Source organism: Thyridium curvatum (assembly GCF_004353045.1).
Source record: "Thyridium curvatum strain D216 chromosome Unknown NODE_12_length_601061_cov_81.036774, whole genome shotgun sequence".
Taxonomy (NCBI): domain Eukaryota; kingdom Fungi; phylum Ascomycota; class Sordariomycetes; order Thyridiales; family Thyridiaceae; genus Thyridium; species Thyridium curvatum.
Window position 1 is genome coordinate 414,186 of NW_022156767.1, and position 19,167 is coordinate 433,352.

The following is a 19,167-nucleotide window of genomic DNA, read 5'->3' on the forward strand; positions in this document are numbered from 1 at the left end:
GCGGATCTTAGTTTGGTGGCAGCGCACTGTCGAGGTGCCGCTGACTGTGAGGTACCCCGTCCTGCCTGTCGTCGAAGAATGGCTGGCCACATAAGAGGAACGAATGACCCGACCAGTCCCTTCCCTACCCCCTCTTCATCCTGTCCTCTTTTCATTGTTTTTTTTTTCTTCTCTTCTGCTTCGATTACGGCATTTCTTCCCGATCATTCGATTCTTTCCCATGTTTGTGGCTGTCGTGTTGATGCCTCCGCATATGAGAGCTGGGTGTGCTCCTTAGCTGGCGAAGACTGGACCTCGCCAACTTGGGACGACATTTATTAGCGTCCGGAGAGACGAATCTCCCGACGAGCCCTCATCCGATGGCCAAAACGATTCGATCGAGGGAGGATGTTCCCAGACGATTCCTGCGCTCGAAGGATGTTCCATGATATTTTGCTCATCCTCTTGGGGCAGGCAAATTTCTCACCGGCCACAAACATCAGTCAAGGCAAAGTTGCCCACGACTGACTGTACAAGTAGTGGGCACAGCTCGCCTAGTCCTGCCGGACTGTAAGGCAAGGTAACTACAAGTACAGGGCGCCTCGACCACCGGCAAGGACCCAAGCGAGATGTGATCAACGACCATCGAAGCACGCTCGCTGCATCTCCCATGTCGTTTGCAGGGTGAAACCAGTCGATTGGCCGCTTCTTTTCTGACTCTTCTCGCTGGTAATTTTTTTCCGTTTCATTCTGTTCTCTTCTTCTTTTCATTTCACTCTCTATTGATCTCGTTCATTCTCTTTCTCCCTCATCCGGCATCCGGGACGATGCAGTGGTGGGGCGCCCTAAGCTTTGGGCGTCCCGTTGCAGCGACTGACAGCGCGCCCCTCACTCGACTCGACCAGACCGGTGTCCAGCCACGGATGTCCTGGCTCTGGAGACACACGCATCTTGTCATGGGAAGCTCCGCAGACCACCGCCGCATTCTCGCTCTCCAGTCTCGCCTTCCCATGGTTAGCACATAAAAGACCGGGTCACCGAAACCTTGGCTTGTCTTGCGTTCTCACGCCATGTTCGCTCTCTCGAGACAAGGGTCTGATCCCTGTTGTGGCCCATTGAGAGCAAGACAGAGCATCTGCTTCTTCAATTCTGGAGCTCCATTTCGCAGTTCGAGCCCCTCGATCCCGCATCGTTGACTCGCTCAGGACGGGGCCCAGGCTGCCTTGACAAGACTTTGATTCTGAGGGGACACAATCCGGATCTAGGCCGACTTGCAGGGCAGAACCAGCAGCCAAGCAGCACGGTTGACCACAGACAGTCCAATCTGATACAGTGCGGTATTATGGTGGTTAGTGCCACATTCTCCGCAGATATCAAACTATCATTATCATTGGATTGAATCCCCGTTGATGCTCGTTTATCGCCATATGGGCCCCAATGAATGTCCATATGGACGTCCATCAAGCGATGCTGCCGGCCAGACGACCGGGCTTATACCGAGATGGGGATATTTGCAACATTGGGGTTCGCTAAATGTCGTTCTCCTGATGTTTTGTTGCTGATGTATCCAAACATTGGGAGAGCTCATTGCTTGATAGTGCTCGAGTTCACTCGCCTGACACTCTCTAGGGAGGCTTAAGCAGCCCTTTGCCAACCACCTTCTCCCCTTCTTTTCCTGCCAAAAGGGGAAAGAGGTTGTGACAGCGGTGGTTCTCGCCATTCTTGGGAGTGTCGCGATGCCGGGCAGTTGGTTGCTGGAGACGGGTATTGGCAGAGTTGCTCATGCTCTCCTCGTCATGCAGCGGTGACAGTGGTCATCACGGTCACGGTCAAATCACGGGCAGCGAAACAATGGGTCCACGTACCTGTAAGTACGAGCACACTAGCCATTGCGTGATTGGCTGAATGGCCCCTTTGGCTGCCGTCTCGCGTACACCGCACCAGTCTCAACACGGCCTAGCGCTGTTCCGTCAGAGAGGGAAAGCCAGGAGGTTGGCATGACTGAGTGGAATCGGGCCTATCAGCTGCGCTTCGCTCCTCTCTCCAGCTGCGTTGGCCTTCTGTGCCTACTGTCGGCTTCTCCCTTTTCTTCCCCTTGCCACCTGCAATCTGCCACTCGCCGCCCACTGAATCCACTCAAACTCACCACCCTCCTCCCCTTCGCGCGCGCGCACACTGACTTTCTTCGCAAAACGACGGATTGCGACCACCTCCCCAGCCCAGACCTGACCGACGGACAGACGCGCAACGCCTTAGGTAAGACCCGACCGGATCTGTTTGCCTGTCCGTCCTTGTCCTTCATCCGATCATTCTGCCCACCCCCATCCCCATCCACTGGCTGTGCCGACCTGGCTATCGTCTTGTGACGTGCGTGTGGTCACTGTCTCTGCTTGATTGAGGCTTTGATGCTAAACCCGACGTCGCGATTCCCAAGAGGCTGCCACAGTGTCTGATTGCTTCTCGTTCTCCCACCCGCACCCGCGCGCACTGCCCTGTGTTGCGAAAATTTCTCTGCAAGGCCAGCCCGGGGCGCTTTTCTGCGCTGACACTGGTACCTAAGGGAACCAGTGCCCAGTGCCACTGCCAGCACCCTCAGCACCGTCCAGCACCTCTCTGGCTCACCACCCCCCTCCCAAAAACCCACTGACGGGGCTCGCTCTCGCTCTCTAGAGTTGTCCATTCAGTCAATTCCCGCCGTCAAAAACGCTCTCCCTCTGAATCGCACGGTACGCCCCAAAAAAAAGCACACACCTCATTTCTCACCCAGCCCAGGACAGCGCAGCCCCATCCAAAAACCTACACACACCCGCCGCGACGCGACTGCTCCATCGCGACAAGCTTCTGCCGTGTCACTTGCTATCCTCATTTTATCATTTCCCATCTTTGTTGCTTGGTGCATGACGCCATCCACGCATATTTCTTTGATTGCTGACGCCGTCGCATAGGGGGACCTGCCAGATGGGTGCGACCAACCCTGTCATCCTCCTCATCGTCGCCGTCCATCGCCAGCCCCAGCCATGAGCTCCTGGCCCAACGACGCCGCCGTCCAGAATCACAATGGCAACGGCTTCCCCATGTCGGATCCCAACGCTGTCGCCGGCGGCATGATGGATCCCGCCGCCTTTATGGCCAACCCGGCCCAATTCAATGCCGCCGCCGCGACGCAGTTTGCCAACCCGCAGCAGATGATGCCCATGCAGAACGGGCCAATGCGCAACGCCTCCCCCTCGTCCTTCCAGAATCCCGTTTATCAAACAAACCAGGTCATCCCTTCAAAACGACCGCGCCCCCGAGAAGACAGCCTCGCCTCGTCCCCCCGGCAGAACCCCGGCATGCTGCCCACCTCGCGCGCCGACACGCCGCAACAGTTCGCCAACTTTCAACAGGGTGGTATGCCGCAACAGAGCTCGGGGCAGCACTCGCCCTATCCTCATCTCCAACCTAATGGGTCCGTCAATGCGACTCCGTCCCCGACCATGGGCAACCAGATGCGACCCGGCAGCGTGCCGCAACGGGTGTCGACCACGTCGCCTCATCCATTCTCTCCTGCCGGCCAGAACTTTGGCCCCCAGGCATCGCCTATTCCATCAGAACACGGCGGCACTCCTCAGCCCAACCCCTATATGCAGCAGAACAACAACTTTACCCCAAACTTCAATCAGAATTTCACGCCGACACCCTCTCCCGCCCGACCGTCACCGACACCCAACGCGATGGCGGGCCAGATGATGCCCCAGCAGATGGCCCAGATGCCGAACCAGATGGGACAGATGCAGCCGATGGGACAGATGGGACAGATGGGCCAGATGCCGAATCAGATGCCTCAACAAATGTTCCCCCAGCAGATGCAGGGCCAGATGCAGGGTCAAATGCAGGGCCAGATGCCCCAGGGTCGCACGCCGCTCGAGCAGCAGAAGCTCATGTACCAAATGCAGCTACAGAGACAGCTCCAGCAGGGCAATATGCAAATGCCACCGGGGCAAATGCAGGGCCAGAACATGCCTCAGCAGCGTAACATGATGTCCAGGCAACAAATGCCTAATGGGCAGGTGCCGCCAGGGGCGATGAGGCCGCAACAACAGCCAATGCCTCCCCAGCAAGGAATGCAACAACGGGCGCCCAATTTTGAGCAGTTCATGAAGCAGCTGACCGTTTTCATGAACACGAAGCAGCTGCCGCTCGAGACAAACCCGATGGTCGGAGACCGTCCGGTCAATCTGATGATGCTGTTCCAAGCAGTCTCCAAGTTTGGTGGTTACCGCAATGCCTGCCAGGGCAACACATGGCCTCAGATTTCGAATGCTGTCGGTTTCCACCCTATGCAGATGCAGATGGCTCCCGGTCAGCTCAAGGCTATCTATGAGCGCAACTTGCTAAAATTCGAGGAGGCATGGAACCGCAGTAAGATGATGCAGCAACAACAGCACCAGCAGGGACAGCCGCCGCAGCAGGCAGGAGGACCGAACGCCCAGGGTACGCCGTCCAAGCCTATGCCCCAGGGTCAAGGTCCGCCGAACCAGGCGATGCAAGCTGCACAACAGCCGCAACCACCGCAGGCTCAGACCCCGTCGAAGCCAGCCGCTCAACATGGCCAACAAGCAAGCGTCAACGGCTTTGCTGCCCCACAGCCACCGCAGGCCCAAATACCGCAGATGGGCGCGCAGCAAGGTCGGAACAGCCTCTCCCGCGGACCCCAACCGACCCCAACCCAGGACGAGTTCGCGTTGCGGTCGCCAGTGGCTCGGGGAAAGGTCGAGGGCCTGGCTGCCGACGGAAGTCTACGGTTCTCCGTTCCGCTCAAAGATCCACAAGTGTATATTCCTGCCTCTCGTGAGGTGGTATCGTATGGTGGGCTTGAGCTCGAACCTCTGAACCGGCTGGGTGCCGATATGGAGCGGTGGATTCCCGACGTGCCTAGTGCCAATGAACTCGGCAACATTGACATCCACGCCCTGACTATGAGCTTGCAAAGCGGAATTCACGGCGAGGTCCGTTTAGCTTTGGACACACTGGCCACCGTGACCGCCTCAGCGCAACCAAACCTCGAGGTCGACCTCACCAAGTGTGATGACCTGCTCGAAACGCTCATAGAATGTGCCGAGGACCAAGTAGAAACGTTGGCTGAGAGCACGGCTGAGGTCTCGGACGAGATTCTCATCACCACTTACGAGGATGTTGTCAGGAACTGTCGGCTGGAAAGCTTTGGACTGCGCGACGTTAGGGCTTTTGCTTCAAACGAATACGAACTCGACAGAGCCGTTGATCGCCTCATTTGTATCACTACCATTCTACGAAATCTCTCGTTCGGGCCCACGAACCACGCCTGCCTGGCTGACGAGACGGTTGTCAAATTCCTCAGCGTTGTCATCCGATACCTGGGTACGCGGACGATGTTGTTGCGGAGCCAGGCCAACACGCTCGATTTCATGAAGGATGTCATCATCTTCCTTTCCAACATCGCCCACTCCATCGAGCTCCCCGGTCGTGAACAGGCGCTTTGCTTGTTGCAATTCCTTCTTGCCTTCGCACCCACCCCCCCACCGACTCTCACGGAGGACGAAATCTTCTTCACGCCTTACGACCCGACTTCACATCCCTATCTCCCAGCCGCCGTGGATGCTCTTGCCAAGCTCTTGGCGCGTGATGAGCCCAACAGGACATACTACAAAACCATCTTCGAACAGGATGCCCAATCTACGCCTCCGTGCGAGCTCCTCACCCGGACATTTGCTCTCGCCATCTCGCCGCTACCGGATCAGAGTAAGGACCACCGGGGACCCAGCTTGCCACCACTTGTGGAAATGCGCAAGCCATCTCTGATGCAGGGTCTCCTCGCCGGCGACATCATCGCTTCGTTGGCACCGGGGTACGAAAGCGGTGTCACTCGGGCGTGGTTGTCTGCGGGCAACAGCTTTGCTCAGAACCTGTTCCGGCTCATTCGCGTGCTCAGCATGCAGTTTGAGCAGTCGGTACCGCCTCGGGGGTCTCGCGGCCAGCCGCGTAAGGATGGCGAACTAGTCTACATTGTCGTCCTGGGCGTGTCCATGCTTCGTCGCCTGAGCGAGAAGGCCAAGGACCCCAGCGATCCCAAGGCGTCCATCCCTCCCAACCTGCTGCCTTCGAGTGATACTGTCCTCGGAGCGCTGCAGATGAACAGCGCGGAGTGGACGAAGGAGGGCTTCCTCCAGCAGTTGATTGCGTATGCTGCGCTCGATGACAGGCGCCGTGACTTTTAGAGGGCAAAGATGAGTGTGGGTGGTGTTTGTTGCAAGCATGAACGGTGGACCTTTTTTTATTTCTTGGCGTTGACGCTTTGTGATAATGAGAGGACGGACGGGGTAAAGCGATTTGTATATGGGCAGGGCATAATTTGCCTGGAGTGAGTGTTGTTTTCTTTTGGGTAGCTGTACTACACACACACACACACACACACACACCTTTTTCTATGCGGAAAGCATGCATGCCTTCGTCAGAAACGGTGGCGATCAAAAAAGAAACCAGTTGATTTTTATTTTCCAATACCAAGGCGGCAGGGCGTGGCGTGCTGGCATTGCGGTAGGAGTTTTTTTTTTTTTTTTTTTTGTTTAAGAGTAACTTATGTTCTTCTTCGCTTTGTTGAAGTAATGGAATCATTTGCATCTCCATGATCCATGGCCCATGTCATCGTTTTTCTGGGACACGTATTGGAGGATCATCTACCCAACTCTGAAAAGGAAGGGTAGGACAGGCTGGGATGTTTGTACGTTTCCATGATGCAATAGATGCGGCTCGCCATTTTGGTGATTGATGCCAATGGATTGTACAATGCTGCGAGGCTTGGTTGACGCTCTCGACACGTGTTGAGCTCTAGTAGCCACCTCTGTTCAAGAATAGGTCTGTTCTGCTCGGACTTCTCGCCCCATATGACTTTCCATATCAGTACACACAGTCTTCTTCTACCGTATTATACACTTTGAGCCGTTGGTATACATAATGTGCGACATATCCCAAGAGCACCTAGAACCCGCGCTGGGCGAGCCATGCCTTGACCTTCTCCTCGTGGAACCCCTATAGGAAATGATGTATTAGCACACACAGCTCTCTCAAGCGATCGGCCCAAACCATCAGTCTGCGCCAAGGGAAAAAGGAAAAAAAGGGGGGGAACCGGTCGGTAGTTACCTTTATCGTGACGTGGTTGGTCCGCGAGTTGACGGTGACCTCCTTCTCGGGCAGGCCCAGCGCGGCGACGAGGTCGCGCGACAGGGAGCGCGCGTCGCCCTCGACCTTCTTGACGACCGTCTGGCGCAGGTTGCCGCCGCGCTTGCGCAGGTGGTAGACGGAGAAGTTGTTGCCGAAGTTGCGGGCGACGAAGTAGGGGCCCCGTCTGGGCGGCGCGGGGGTTGTTGTCGCGTCGTTGTTGTTGTTGTTGGTGTCTGGGCGGCGGCTCGTCGCGGAGGGCTGGGGTATTGAGGGCGAGGAGGAGGGCGTTGTGCTTGTCGCCGATGGGGCGGCTGTGGTGCTGGTGGTGCTGGTTTGACTGAGGAGGCGGATGGTTGGGAGGGAGGACTGGCGGAGGATGGAGGTCGGGGTGGGCGTTGCCCGGAGAGTCGTCGGTAGTGAGCGCAACATTGTGGATCGTGAGGGTTGAGCGAGCGTGTGGCTGCTCGATCGTGAGGAGGGAGTAGACTCGGTGTAAAAGGTCACCAATTGCAACTCCGCCGGGCTCGTGTGACTTTTGCTGGCCGTTGATGATCGCCAGTATGGGGGCATCTTCTGGAGAAAAGTCGCGAGAGCTCACGCTGACCGCCCGGCAGAATTGAGCCATGTGGGTCGGCTTCTCGGTTCTCCAGAGAACTGAACAGGAATCGGGGCCGGAAAAACAGCTGGGCCTGGCGGGCCCATCCCACCTTCCCTTGCCCACCAGATTTTGGGAAATTTTACATCAAATCGAGAAAGGGCGAATGAACCCCACGGCTGGCGTGTGTGTGTGATTGTGTGCCTGCCTGTATTTGCCCATCCCCACCAACCCACGAAAAAAGACGGACGGCCTCTCGGGTGCGACACCACGTCCTGATAACCACATCCCAGTCACGACGAACCTGGCCTGACCTTCGTGATCCAACATTTTTTCTTCAGGTCCAGTCCGGCGCCCGCCTCGACGAATCGTGCTCGACTTTTCTCCCCATCCGTCAGCACCATCACCAGCATCATCACCACAAAAAAAGCAATCATGGCCAACTCGACCAGCGCCGGCCTGCCCGCCGTCGGCGAATTCGACCTCCTCCCCAAGCTCGTCAGCCGTCTCGACCGGCACCTCATCTTCCCCCTGCTCGAGTTCTCGGCCGGCCAGCTCGAGGACGAGGATGGCGGCAGCAAGGACGAGGCCAAGTCGCGCGAGGTGCTCAAGGCCAAGTTCGAGCTGCTCAAGAAGACCAACATGACCGACTACGTCGCCAACCTCTACTGCGAGCTCGAGGGGCTCGACGACCCGCCCGCCGAGTACGCCGACAAGCGGCAAAAGGTGCTCGCGCGCCTCGAGCAGTACGAGAACGAGACGGCCAAGCTCACGGACCTGCTCGGCAGCGAGGACGTGGTCGCCAACCTGCGGTCGGACAAGGTGGCCAACTTGGAGTTCTTGAAGAAGGAGCACGATGTATGCCTCGCCTTTTTTTTCTGGAGTAGCTCCTTTGAGAAGAAATCTTTGGGCAGTGCTGACGGGTCTTGATTTGTACAGGTCACCATCGACATGGTTAACGCCCTCTACGACTTTGGCAACTTCCAGTACAGCTGCGGCAACTACGGCGCCGCCGCCGAGCTGCTTTACCAGTTCCGTGTGCTTTCGACCGATAACGACAAGGTCGCCGCCGCGACGTGGGGAAAGCTGGCCTCGGAGATCCTGACGGCCAACTGGGAGTCCGCCATGGAGGAGATCACCAAGGTCAAGGAACAGATCGACGGCAAGGCGTTCAACCCGCTCGGCCAGCTGCACCAGCGCACGTGGCTCATCCACTGGGCCCTCTTCCCCCTCTTCAACTTCGAGGGCTCGCGCGACCAGATTCTCGAGCTCTTCTTCTCGCCCAACTACATCAACACCATCCAGACGTCGTGCCCCTGGGTCCTGCGGTATCTGACGGCGGCCGTTATCTCCGGCCGGGGCCGCGTCCGCAACACGGGCGTGCACCAGAAGCAGCTCAAGGACATTGTGCGCATCGTCAAGCAGGAGGCGTACGAGTATAGCGATCCCGTGACCGACTTTGTCCGCGCGCTGTACATCGACTTTGACTTTGAGGAGGCGCAGAGGCAGCTCCCCCGCGCCGAGGAGGTGCTGCGGTCCGACTTCTTCCTCGTGTCCGCCGGCGACGCCTTTGTCGACGCCGCGCGCCACCTCTTCTTCGAGTCGTACTGCAAGATCCACGCCCGGATCGACCTCAAGCGCCTGAGCGCGCAGCTGGGGCTCAACGTGGATGAGGGCGAGAAGTGGATCGTCAACTTGATCCGGGACACGAGGCTCGACGCTAAGATCGACTTCCAGGAGGGCACTGTCGTTATGAACCACCCCAACAGCTCGGTGTACCAGCAGGTCATTGAGCGGACCAAGGGCGGCTTCTTCCGTACCCAGGTGCTCAACGCCGCTGTCGCGCGATAGGTCGCTGGCGACGACGAAGGCGAGGGCAAGGGCAGAGGCAGAGGCAGAGACAAAGGCAAAGGCCGGGAGCATCAAGCCAGTGAGAGTGTGAGCTGGAGGGCAGGTGCATCTGCGAGCAAGGGTCCCCCCGGCAAAGAGCAGTGATAGACTCAGTCTCTGCCTTTTTGCTCGAGAGAATCGATATCTGGACACAGCGGAGGAGCAGCGTGAGCAAAGACAGAAATGAGCGGGCGGATCGGATCACACTACATAAAAAGTGCATACAAGGCGTTCCGGTAATGTGTCTCGAACGACGGGAAGGGGAAAGAAAAAAGAAAAGAGTTTGGGAACGTGTGTGCTCCATGAGGGGTCACGCATAGAACGAGGGCCTTGTTGAGCAGCGGAGGAGGAGGCAGCGGAGGTGGTGCTAGGGATTTTATCTGTCTTGTTGAGCAGAATGCAACAAGAGCGGGGTCCCCTGTGCTTTTATAGCCTTTTTTTTATTTAGATGAGGATCAACGCCTATACCTCACCTCTTTTTACAGTGTTGGAATTGAAAGAATCGTTAAGAAAGCGAGGGTCTGTGCTCAATCGGGATGAGTGGTGTGTGGTTCATGATGAAGGTGTTGTTGTTGTTGAGTCTTATCTAGAGCGCCATCTGGTAACTATCCGGAATTCCACCTCGACTTACAACTACGGACTCATCAACATTTATTATTATCAATACATATATGTATATGTCTGCGCTGTGCAGATAGCCTATCAAATAGCTCGTTGATGAGTGTAATTGAGTCTTCAACCTGAGGCTGATCAGACAAATATCCGGTCAATTTGCACACACGCATTTCAGCCTCGACATTGTGAGAGTTCACCCAGTCACGATGAAAGTACCCATGGCGTCACCAAGGGAGGCTTCATATAGGATATGATGAACCCTCAACTGTCTTTATTATTACCAGAAATCAAAGTCAGAACTTCCATCCCAACCAAACAGCTCCCACACCTATCAAATCAGGTAACAACCCAACATCGGTAATCCTTCTGTCTTAAACTACTTCCAACAACCTCTAGACATTCTACTCGACGATTTCAAGGATGCGAAGTTCGAAGAACAAAATGGGTGCCACTACATTATCAGACGCGGTAATGCAAAGGTGAGGCAGGGCGAGTTGTCTCCGGTTCTGGGAGATGAAGTTAAGCATCTTGATATGAACATTGAAACGCAGTGCCTTGCTAGTTCAAGCTCTTGGGAACTTTGGCAAAGCCTAGAATGTTTCGCTCATTGGTTTCACTGGTTCTCTCTTCACACAACCCTGGTAGCATATCTCTGCCATTGCGACGGAGTGTAGTATGGACAAAGGAACTGTGAGCTTTTGGTTCCTGGACTTGTGTCCATCTCCCCAAGAGACTTGATATTGACTCATACCATCCTCATTGTATGCTAGAGAATAGACGGCTAATTTGATCAGAGGTGAGCTCATATCCAATATAGAGGTCGCAATCTCGATGACCGAGGATCTCCTTTTCTTCAATCCAGACCCCGGAGCGCACAGAATCGCCTATTTCTTGCCCACGCGTAAGCTGCAAGTCAGAGTCATGATTTTCACTCATCATGGTTAAGTAGGAGCTAAGGAAGGAGTCTTCTTCGAGATTTAAAGGACCTTGAGCCATCTTTACTGCCTGGCAACCCATAAAGCCTTGCTGTTGAGACTCTCCATCGGACATAGCAGCTCCAACACCTCCCCAGCCCACCAGTAGATTTGAACCGTGCGGTGTCTCCACCACAGCGATACCGCGAAGTCTCCCGTTGTTCTCGATTTGAGGAATGCCTGATCCTGGTAGTTGAATGACGACGAGTCCATTGGTTCGATGCAGCCTTGTCTGCGGTGGGGAGTAAGACAGAAGCTTGTACTTGTCTGCAAGATGGATCTTTATTGATAGAATCGGACATTGATCCACACTTGTGTACTCGAGAATGGAGGCTTCGTAAGAGTGGATGATGCTGACCCTCTCTAGCCTGGCGTCTGATAAATTGTAATTCATTTTATCTTGAGAAGTGATGAGTGGCCTAGGCTTTGATGATCAACAGTGGGAAAACATACCCGCACGACACTCATTGTCATAGATTTGTTGTGTGCCTTCCATCTCCACACACGAAATGCTTGGCATCCCGGTCAAATAACCGTTCGTTTTCCGGAAGAATGTTCTTTGGCCATTCAACTTCTCCAGAATGATCACGGGCCGTCGGTAAATGTCATTCTGGAAAGCACAATTCAATATCCCGAGGTAGACGGCAGTGGAGGCGTGGTAGCCAAGGTATATCGAACGAGTGCTGCAATTCTTCAACGGGCATATGAACAGGGTCATACTTATTACGCTTGGACCTGCGTCTACGAACGAGTCGTCAACATTTCCAGAGGAGAGACAGGTCCGTTGTAGTGAGATCAAATCGACTGGAGAGGATTTTCCAGTGCGGCTGTCAATAAACCCGTCTGGCGACGACGCGAGAAGAGTATGCTCATTGGTGGCGAAAATGGACTGGTCGTTTGAGCCTCGCATGATTTCGTCCTGCAACCGGCGGAATGCCTTTTTGCCCTCGCCGTACAGCAGGGGCATATGGATCGAAAACAGGCCCAGGAGACAGTAGGCTTCGTCCTCGACGCGGGTGGTGCTGCGTCCTGCTGCCCAGTTCATGCGTTGTGAAATAGAAAAGCCTCTCATCAATACCTCAAGCCTTTCCATTGGTTGCTCCCGCTTTGATCCACGACCCAGAACGGGTACAGGGATATGGGTGATGGCTGATATCATTTCGTGTACCGGTTGGCTCTTGATACTCCACTGCCAATCGTTTTCGTCGGCATCATCTCTTTTCCCAACATAATTCCAGTTTTTATCGAAGAACCAGACCTGACATGGAGCGATAAGCTCCTGCAATGTAAAGCCCCTTGTGAACCATCGGCATGTCCTCAAGGAGGCTTCCAGGTCGTAGTTGGAGCGATCCTCTGGTAGTTCCAAGTCGCTCAGGTACGTATAGCATATTTCCGCCGATGCGTACCACGCAAACATGGAGTTGATGGCCTCTGATAGCTCCGCGCTGCTGCTCTTATCGATGCAGCAAGTGTCGATCCAAACGTATCCTAGACCATCCGTTCTAGCCTGTTTACAGCAATTGCTGACTTTATCCCACCCATCCCTCTTCTTCAAGCTCTTCGTGGGTTGGGTCATGTGTTCAAAGAGGATCTCTCTCTTCTCCCAGGTGTGGGATAGGATGGCGTACTCCGGCTTCTTTCCCAGAAACTCCACCAGCTGGAAGGTGTGAACATTGAGCAACCTCATCTTGCTTGAAGCGAGCGTTCGGGGCCAAGCTCTCTGGCCATCCAGTAAAAGACGACAAGCTTGTATAGTGGTTGATTGACCTCCGTGGTCAGCCAATATGCGGCTCTAAGAAAACAAGTGTGACTTTTCTCCGACAGCCTGACCTGGGTGAGGAGGGATTTTATCTGTTGCAGCCTGACTGGACATGCAATGTCGGTGGTCTCATGCAATCCAAACCAATTACAATGACATGGCTGAGGACCATGCATGCTCAGCCAATGGGCAAGGAAGGAGATGTAACCCCGAGCATAGATCCAGACATTTTCAGGCGACGGTCAATGGTTGCGGGATTCGCTCGCTGCCCTCCAAACCAACATCCCGCAGCGAGATGCTCATAGGCCGGTCAGCTCGTGCATCTGACAGGGGTCGTGGCGGCCTGGAGGCCGCCTCTCCCACCAGGCGCAGCAAAAGGAAGGAAGCAAGCTCTCCCCCGCATCTCGTCCTCGAAGGGCAGATATTCATTCAATGGAGGGGAAAGAGAACAATCGGCTTGTTGAATTCTGATTTATTTGTGCACTTTTGCCTTGCCTTGCCTTGCTTGCTCTCTCGCTCGGTATACAGTCCGCCTCGGTCCTCTCAACTTCTCCCCTCTGTGCCTTGTTCCTCGCCGTCCTTGTATGGCTGCCTTTCGACTCGTCCAAATCTAATCTAGTCTAGTCTACTCTCTCTATTTCTATTTCCATTGTGTTCTATTGTTTGTAGCCCTTCTCCAAGAGTAAGGCAGACAAGGCAAAAAAGGACACTCCATCGTCATGGCCCCAGCCAACGGCAAAGCGGCCTCCTGTCGCCTCCGGGCCACCGCCGCGCCGCCTTCGTCCTCGTGCGGCTCCCGCAAGCGAACCAGGCAGGAAGCAGCAGCAGGGAAAGAAGGAGGAAATGTAGCTGGAATATTTGCCCCGCCGCGCATCAGGACCGAGTTCGTCGACTACAGCGCCGGCTGGCCGGTCGCTGCTGACGACAATGTTTTCCAAAAGCTCGCGGCGTTCCCATCCTACATGCCCTTCACGATTCCCAATTACGACGACAACGGTACGGTGCGCCAGCAGTTGTTGCACCACCCACAGTACGCAGCGGGCTACGCCAGCCTCTCGCCCAAGCAGGTGACCTTTGCCGACAACACGGTCGTCGCCGACGAGGGCATTGTCGTCCCGCACGACGAGGTCCACCACCCAGGCAAGCGGCCTCGGACGCTGAGCGAGGGCGTCGGCAGTAGCGTCGGCTTCAGCTCGGCTGCCTCGTCCACCAGTTCTTCCTCCTCTTCCACGGCAAAGTGCGGCACATTTTCGCCCGTCAATACCGAGTTTCAGTCTGCCACCGACGCCCTCAGCGTCTCTTCCGTCATGTCGAGGGGCCCGAGTCCGTTGCGGCAGCTGTCCTCATCGACTTCTTCCGGTGCACTGTGCGTGGGCCAAGAGGTCGTTGGTCATGGTGGCGAGTCAGCAGCAGCGACGTACTACGTCTGTCTGAGCCCCAACTGCGTCGCCCGTTTCGTCGACAGCCAGGGTTTGGGCGATCACCTCCGAACGGTGCATAGCTGGCTCCCCTGTGACTGGGGGGAATGCAAGACCGAGGGCATGAGCTTCGCATCACGAGAGAAGCTCAATCGGCACGTCCAGGTTGAGCATCTACTCATGTGCCCCGCGGCAGGTTGCATGGAGCGCTCCTCGTGGCAGAGCAAGAAGCTCCTCGAGTCGCATATCCGTGTCTGCCATCCAGACTCTGTAAACCCCGAATCTGCAACACGACAAAACACGACCTCCAGGGTTCCCCTTCCGCCACCAGCTACACCTTTTCCCAAGAGAGTTGAGGAGACCATGACACCTCCAAAAGAGTCGCCCAAGTGGGATGCCATCGGCGACCCCTCACGCAAGGCAATGCTTTCGGTCGAGCTCTCTAAGCGTCGCTGCCAGGAGCAGCTGAGACTTGCGCTGGAGAAGAGGCAGAAGAAGTTGAAAGGTCCGACTGATCAACCTTGCCTAGCTAAATTTCAGATTCTGACCGTGAGACAGACATACCACGCTCGGCAGCCAGCCCCCAGGACGTCCGCTCCCCACGCTTGGCGGAGCCTGTCACTCCCTTCCCCATAGTATGGGAGCACTGTGTCCTGCCGTTCCTGATCGAATGGATCGCCAAGTGGTGCGGCCCCGGGCACGCCATCAGCGTGACCCGTGGAAAGATTCACCCAAACGCAAGGCGCATATGCCTCATGACGAGCGCAAAGCTTAGCCGCGCCCGTAAGGTCTTCATCGCCGCCCACGTCCGCGACATACTCCCGGCGCCCTACAAGAACCACTCCAGCTTCAGCTTCGCGACGGGTAAGGTCGACCGCCTGGTCTGGGCCAGGGGACTGAGCAAAGAGCACCCGGACGAGGTCTGCAGCCCGCGAAACCCCTTCTGCTACATCAGCCCTTGCATGGGCGATAGCATCGGTGCGGCGACGAACGGAGGGCAGGACGCCATCGCCTGCACCCTTGGCCCCTCGCTCGTGGTCGGCGACACCAAATGCTGGCTGGGAAACTTCCACCCTTTCTTAGACGTGTTTCAAAACCACGATGACCAGGTAAATCTTGAACACCCAGCACCCTGCGACCGGCAGGGCTGCCTGGACTCGGGCCATGACGCCCTGTACCTCAAAAACAACGACTTTGGGTTGGGGAGCCTCATCGCCACGTCGGGCGTCGACCTCAAGACGGTCCGCCTCTCCCACGAGCCGTACTGGGCCGAGTGCGACAAGGAAGCGCCTCTCGTCGCAACCGACTGGACCCTCTTCACCTCCAGAACGCGCCAGGCCAACATGCTCCGCAGATTCCCCGACGCGCAACAGAGCCATCAGTGCCTCCAGGCGCTCGTGACGCAGACCTCGACTGTGACCCCCGGAGCCGACGTCATCAGCACCGGCCGGACATCGGGCTGCCAGCGCGGCCAGGTCTGCGAGGTGCCGGCCTACATATCCGGCGACGCGGTGGGTAACGGCACGGGCCGCGCCACGCGCGAGTGGTATATTGAGGAGCCCTTTGCTGACGATGACGACGGCGACGCCTGGATCCGGGGCGGCATCGGCGTGCCGGGCGACAGCGGCGCGGCCGTCGTCGACGCCGAGACCAACGCGCTGCTCGGCCACCTCTGGGGCCGCAACAAGTACTTTGGTGGCGGGCCGCGGCACGCCTACTTCACGCCCATCAACGACGTGCTCGACGACATCCAGGAGAAGTGCGTGCAGCAAACGCGCCCTTGCCTGCCGCAGTACCGCGACGAGAGCGAGTGCTGGCCCGTCTACCCCATGTGCCGCCAGTGCTTCGACCTCACGACGTACCTCGAGAGCCGCCGGAGCTCGAGAGAGTCGTACAGGTCGGTCCTGGGCCAGTCGCAGAACCTCGAATCCCTCGCCGAGGATAGGGACTCGACCGACGTCCTATCCGAGCTGGCGACGCCCAGGGACCAGTCGTACTGGCTCCGCCACGCGGCTGGGCCGGACGAGGGCGGGACTTCGTCTTTCGCTGGCGTCATGTCGCCCATACCGGGCTTCACCTACAACTTCACTTCACCGACGGATCTACGAGTCGCAGACATAAGGAGCCCATATGCGTTGCAATTGGATGCTGATGATCTATTCGACGCCGCTGACGAGGGCATCCCTGCTGAAAAGGCCGTCGGTAAGCGGCCCGCCGCGGCGCCCATGGTGCGCAGCAGTTCAAGCCACGGCGGCGGGGAGCGGAAACGGCGTAGAGTGGCCTAGCCCGCGAACCCACCGCGGGCCATCTTCCTCGCCCGCTGATCGCGGCGGTTGTGGTTCGCCCTGGAGCTCTTGGCCGCCTCTTTCCTCCTCCGGGCTTGCTCTGTCTCCTTCTCGCCTGTTGGTCCGGCCACGTTACCCCCCCGTCCACGGCCGCCTCCGCCCCGGCCTCTCCCTCCTCTGCCCCTACCCCCGCCTCTACCTCGCGACGTTCCCCGGCCGTCGGCCTCCGAGTCTTCTGCGCCAGAACCGGCAGGGCTTGCTCGCCAGGCCGTGGAGGCCAGCTCGTTCTGCACGCCCGTGAAGGCGGTGAATTTGTTTTCGAGTCTCCTCTTCTTCTGCGGGTTCCTTGCGAGCATGAGGCCCCAGCCCTCGATGGCCTCGTCGGTCATGCCCGTCTCTTCCTTCAGCTTGGCTCTCGCGATGCCTCGCCTGGTACCTGCGTCCCTGTCGAACGCGTAGGGATCCGCCAAGAAGGCCCGGAAGAGCGCTTCCTCGTTGGCTTCCTGCGGGTCCTCCTCCGTGGCGGCGTCGACGGTGCCGCCCACGTCTTCGGCGTCGTAGGTGTCGTCGCGCTCGTCGTCGTCCGAGTCGAATGCTGCGAGGGCCGATAGGATGGCCGCCTTGTTGGGAGCGGTGGAGCGGTCTTGCAGGATGTCTTCTGCCGTGCGGCTGGACTCGTGCTTGCCGAAGTGGAGCTTGGAGGTGTCTACGACGAGCCTGTCCATCTCGTCGTCGTCGAAGACGTTGTGGCGCGTGGGAAGCTGATAAGACGGAGGAGGCGTTGACTTGGGTGCCAGGTCTTTGTGATGCTCTTTCTGCATGGCATTGGAGGTTCTGTTCATATGATTAGTCAATGCGCTGTAATGAAATCAAGAGACGACTTTTTGGCATAAAACCCACAATTGTTCACCGCGGTCGGCGCTCTTCAAGTGCGGCGGCAGTGTATCCTCGAGCAGATGTGCGATGACCTGTTCCGTGTCATCTCCGTACTCGTCGAGCAACCTGGCGACGAAGCCCGACCCGAGCTCCGGAAAGAGGTCTTGAATCTGCGTGATCTGGCTCATGCGGTGGACGTGGACCTGCTGCTCCACGGCGTCGTGGTCGACCACCTCGACGCCCTTGCCCTTGTCGATCTTCCTCCGGACGGGCCTCCTGGGCCGCATGCCCGCGCCGGGCTTGCGGAACGAGGCCAGGTCCCGGATCATGTTCCTGGTGCGGCCAGGGACCTCCACCGCAGCGGCCTCGAGCCTCCGCTGCACGTGCTGGAGGATCGGGGTCGTGGTGACGAGCTCGGCCACGAGCGAGTCGTTGGCGTTGAGCGGGCCGGCCCTGTGGGCGTCGGCGGCGGCCTTGAGCGCGTAGAGCCGGTCCGTCAGCATCGAGACCTTGGGCGGCTCGCCGTTGCCGGCGCCGTCGACGACGAGTAGCCCGGCCAGGCAGAGGTAGAGGTTCGTGACGATGGCGCGGCGCAGGGGCGGGTTCATGACGCGGAAGCAGGAGAGCAGGGCGTCGAGGTAGTCGTCGCCGGCGAGGAAGAAGGCGGCCACGCGGGCCGGGGAGGCGCCGACGAGGAAGTTGAGGCGGACGAGGCGCTGCTCCGCGGCCCGGAGGTCGCCGTTGATGCCCTTGTCCAGGTCCGCGATCAGGGCCTTCTTGAGCGCCTGGAGGGAGGAGGTCTCGAGGGCGGAGAGGGACGCCGGGGACAGGCTGGCGAGGAGCCGCGCCGTGCGTCTCCTGCCGTGCAGGCGGGCGAGGTCCGAGAGGAAGGACCACTGCAGGGCCCAGGGCGGGGGCGCGGCGGACCTGAGGACGCGGGCGGCGAGGCGGAAGGTCGACCTGAGCAGCAGCAGGCGCGAGCCCGCGCCGGCGGGGTCGTCTGAGCTGCCGCTGCCGAGGAGGCCGTCCTCCGGAGACTCCGCCGCCTCCCTGGCGAGGCCGGGGAGGAAGGACGAGAGGGACTCGTCGGCGAGGGAGGCGCGCGCGAAGTCGTCGTCCGGCAGGCTCAGGTGGGCCTCGGCCAGCAGGGTCCAGGCGCCGAGGAGGGCGGCCCAGTCGCCGGGCGGGCAGGCCCGTCTCCATTCTGCGGACGGGAAGGCCGCGAAGGGCGGTAGGGGGGCCGTCATTGCGAAGGGCCGGTTTTGCTCCCCTTTTTTGCTGCTTTTGCTGGGGGACTGACTGTATGAGAGGTGGAATGGATGGGATGGGATGAATGAGCGTCGTCCCGTTGATGATGGAGGGGTGCGTGCGGCGACCTCGATGAGGGGCACGATGTTGCTCTTTCTCTGTCCGCTTAGAAAAAAGGCGGGATTGAACAACGGAAATGCTGGAGGGAGGGAAAAAGCTGTGCGCCAGAAAGTCTAAATAATGAGAATTCACGGCATCCTGCATGTGTGCAACACAGGTGTACCGTGATCTTTATTTCACCTTGAAGTGGATAAAAGTCAAGATAATGGGATGGTTTGCTGGCCGGTTG

General features: G+C 57.7%; 6 protein-coding genes across 6 annotated transcripts; 3 read left to right on the plus strand and 3 right to left on the minus strand.

The window, feature by feature from the left end:
- Positions 1-2,996: 2,996 nt before the first annotated feature.
- E0L32_002949 (uncharacterized protein) lies at positions 2,997-6,215 on the plus strand (the record flags this gene model as incomplete). The annotated part of the gene is made up of 1 exon (XM_031137194.1): positions 2,997-6,215. One exon carries the CDS (start codon positions 2,997-2,999, stop codon positions 6,213-6,215), a length of 3,219 nt encoding a protein of 1,072 aa, XP_030999559.1.
- Positions 6,216-6,975: 760 nt separating this feature from the next.
- E0L32_002950 (uncharacterized protein) lies at positions 6,976-7,587 on the minus strand (the record flags this gene model as incomplete). The annotated part of the gene is made up of 2 exons (XM_031137196.1): positions 6,976-7,026; positions 7,138-7,587. 2 exons carry the CDS (start codon positions 7,585-7,587, stop codon positions 6,976-6,978), a joined length of 501 nt encoding a protein of 166 aa, XP_030999560.1.
- Positions 7,588-8,188: 601 nt separating this feature from the next.
- On the plus strand, positions 8,189-9,604 carry E0L32_002951 (uncharacterized protein; the record flags this gene model as incomplete). The annotated part of the gene is made up of 2 exons (XM_031137197.1): positions 8,189-8,611; positions 8,693-9,604. 2 exons carry the CDS (start codon positions 8,189-8,191, stop codon positions 9,602-9,604), a joined length of 1,335 nt encoding a protein of 444 aa, XP_030999561.1.
- A 1,410-nt stretch (positions 9,605-11,014) lies between these two features.
- Positions 11,015-12,919, minus strand: E0L32_002952 (uncharacterized protein; the record flags this gene model as incomplete). Its single annotated transcript, XM_031137198.1, has 2 exons — positions 11,015-11,607; positions 11,686-12,919. 2 exons carry the CDS (start codon positions 12,917-12,919, stop codon positions 11,015-11,017), a joined length of 1,827 nt encoding a protein of 608 aa, XP_030999562.1.
- A 791-nt stretch (positions 12,920-13,710) lies between these two features.
- Positions 13,711-16,684, plus strand: E0L32_002953 (uncharacterized protein; the record flags this gene model as incomplete). Its single annotated transcript, XM_031137199.1, has 3 exons — positions 13,711-14,914; positions 14,968-16,611; positions 16,671-16,684. 3 exons carry the CDS (start codon positions 13,711-13,713, stop codon positions 16,682-16,684), a joined length of 2,862 nt encoding a protein of 953 aa, XP_030999563.1.
- A 6-nt stretch (positions 16,685-16,690) lies between these two features.
- E0L32_002954 (uncharacterized protein) lies at positions 16,691-18,817 on the minus strand (the record flags this gene model as incomplete). Its single annotated transcript, XM_031137200.1, has 2 exons — positions 16,691-17,528; positions 17,595-18,817. 2 exons carry the CDS (start codon positions 18,815-18,817, stop codon positions 16,691-16,693), a joined length of 2,061 nt encoding a protein of 686 aa, XP_030999564.1.
- Between the last annotated feature and the right edge of the window lie 350 nt (positions 18,818-19,167).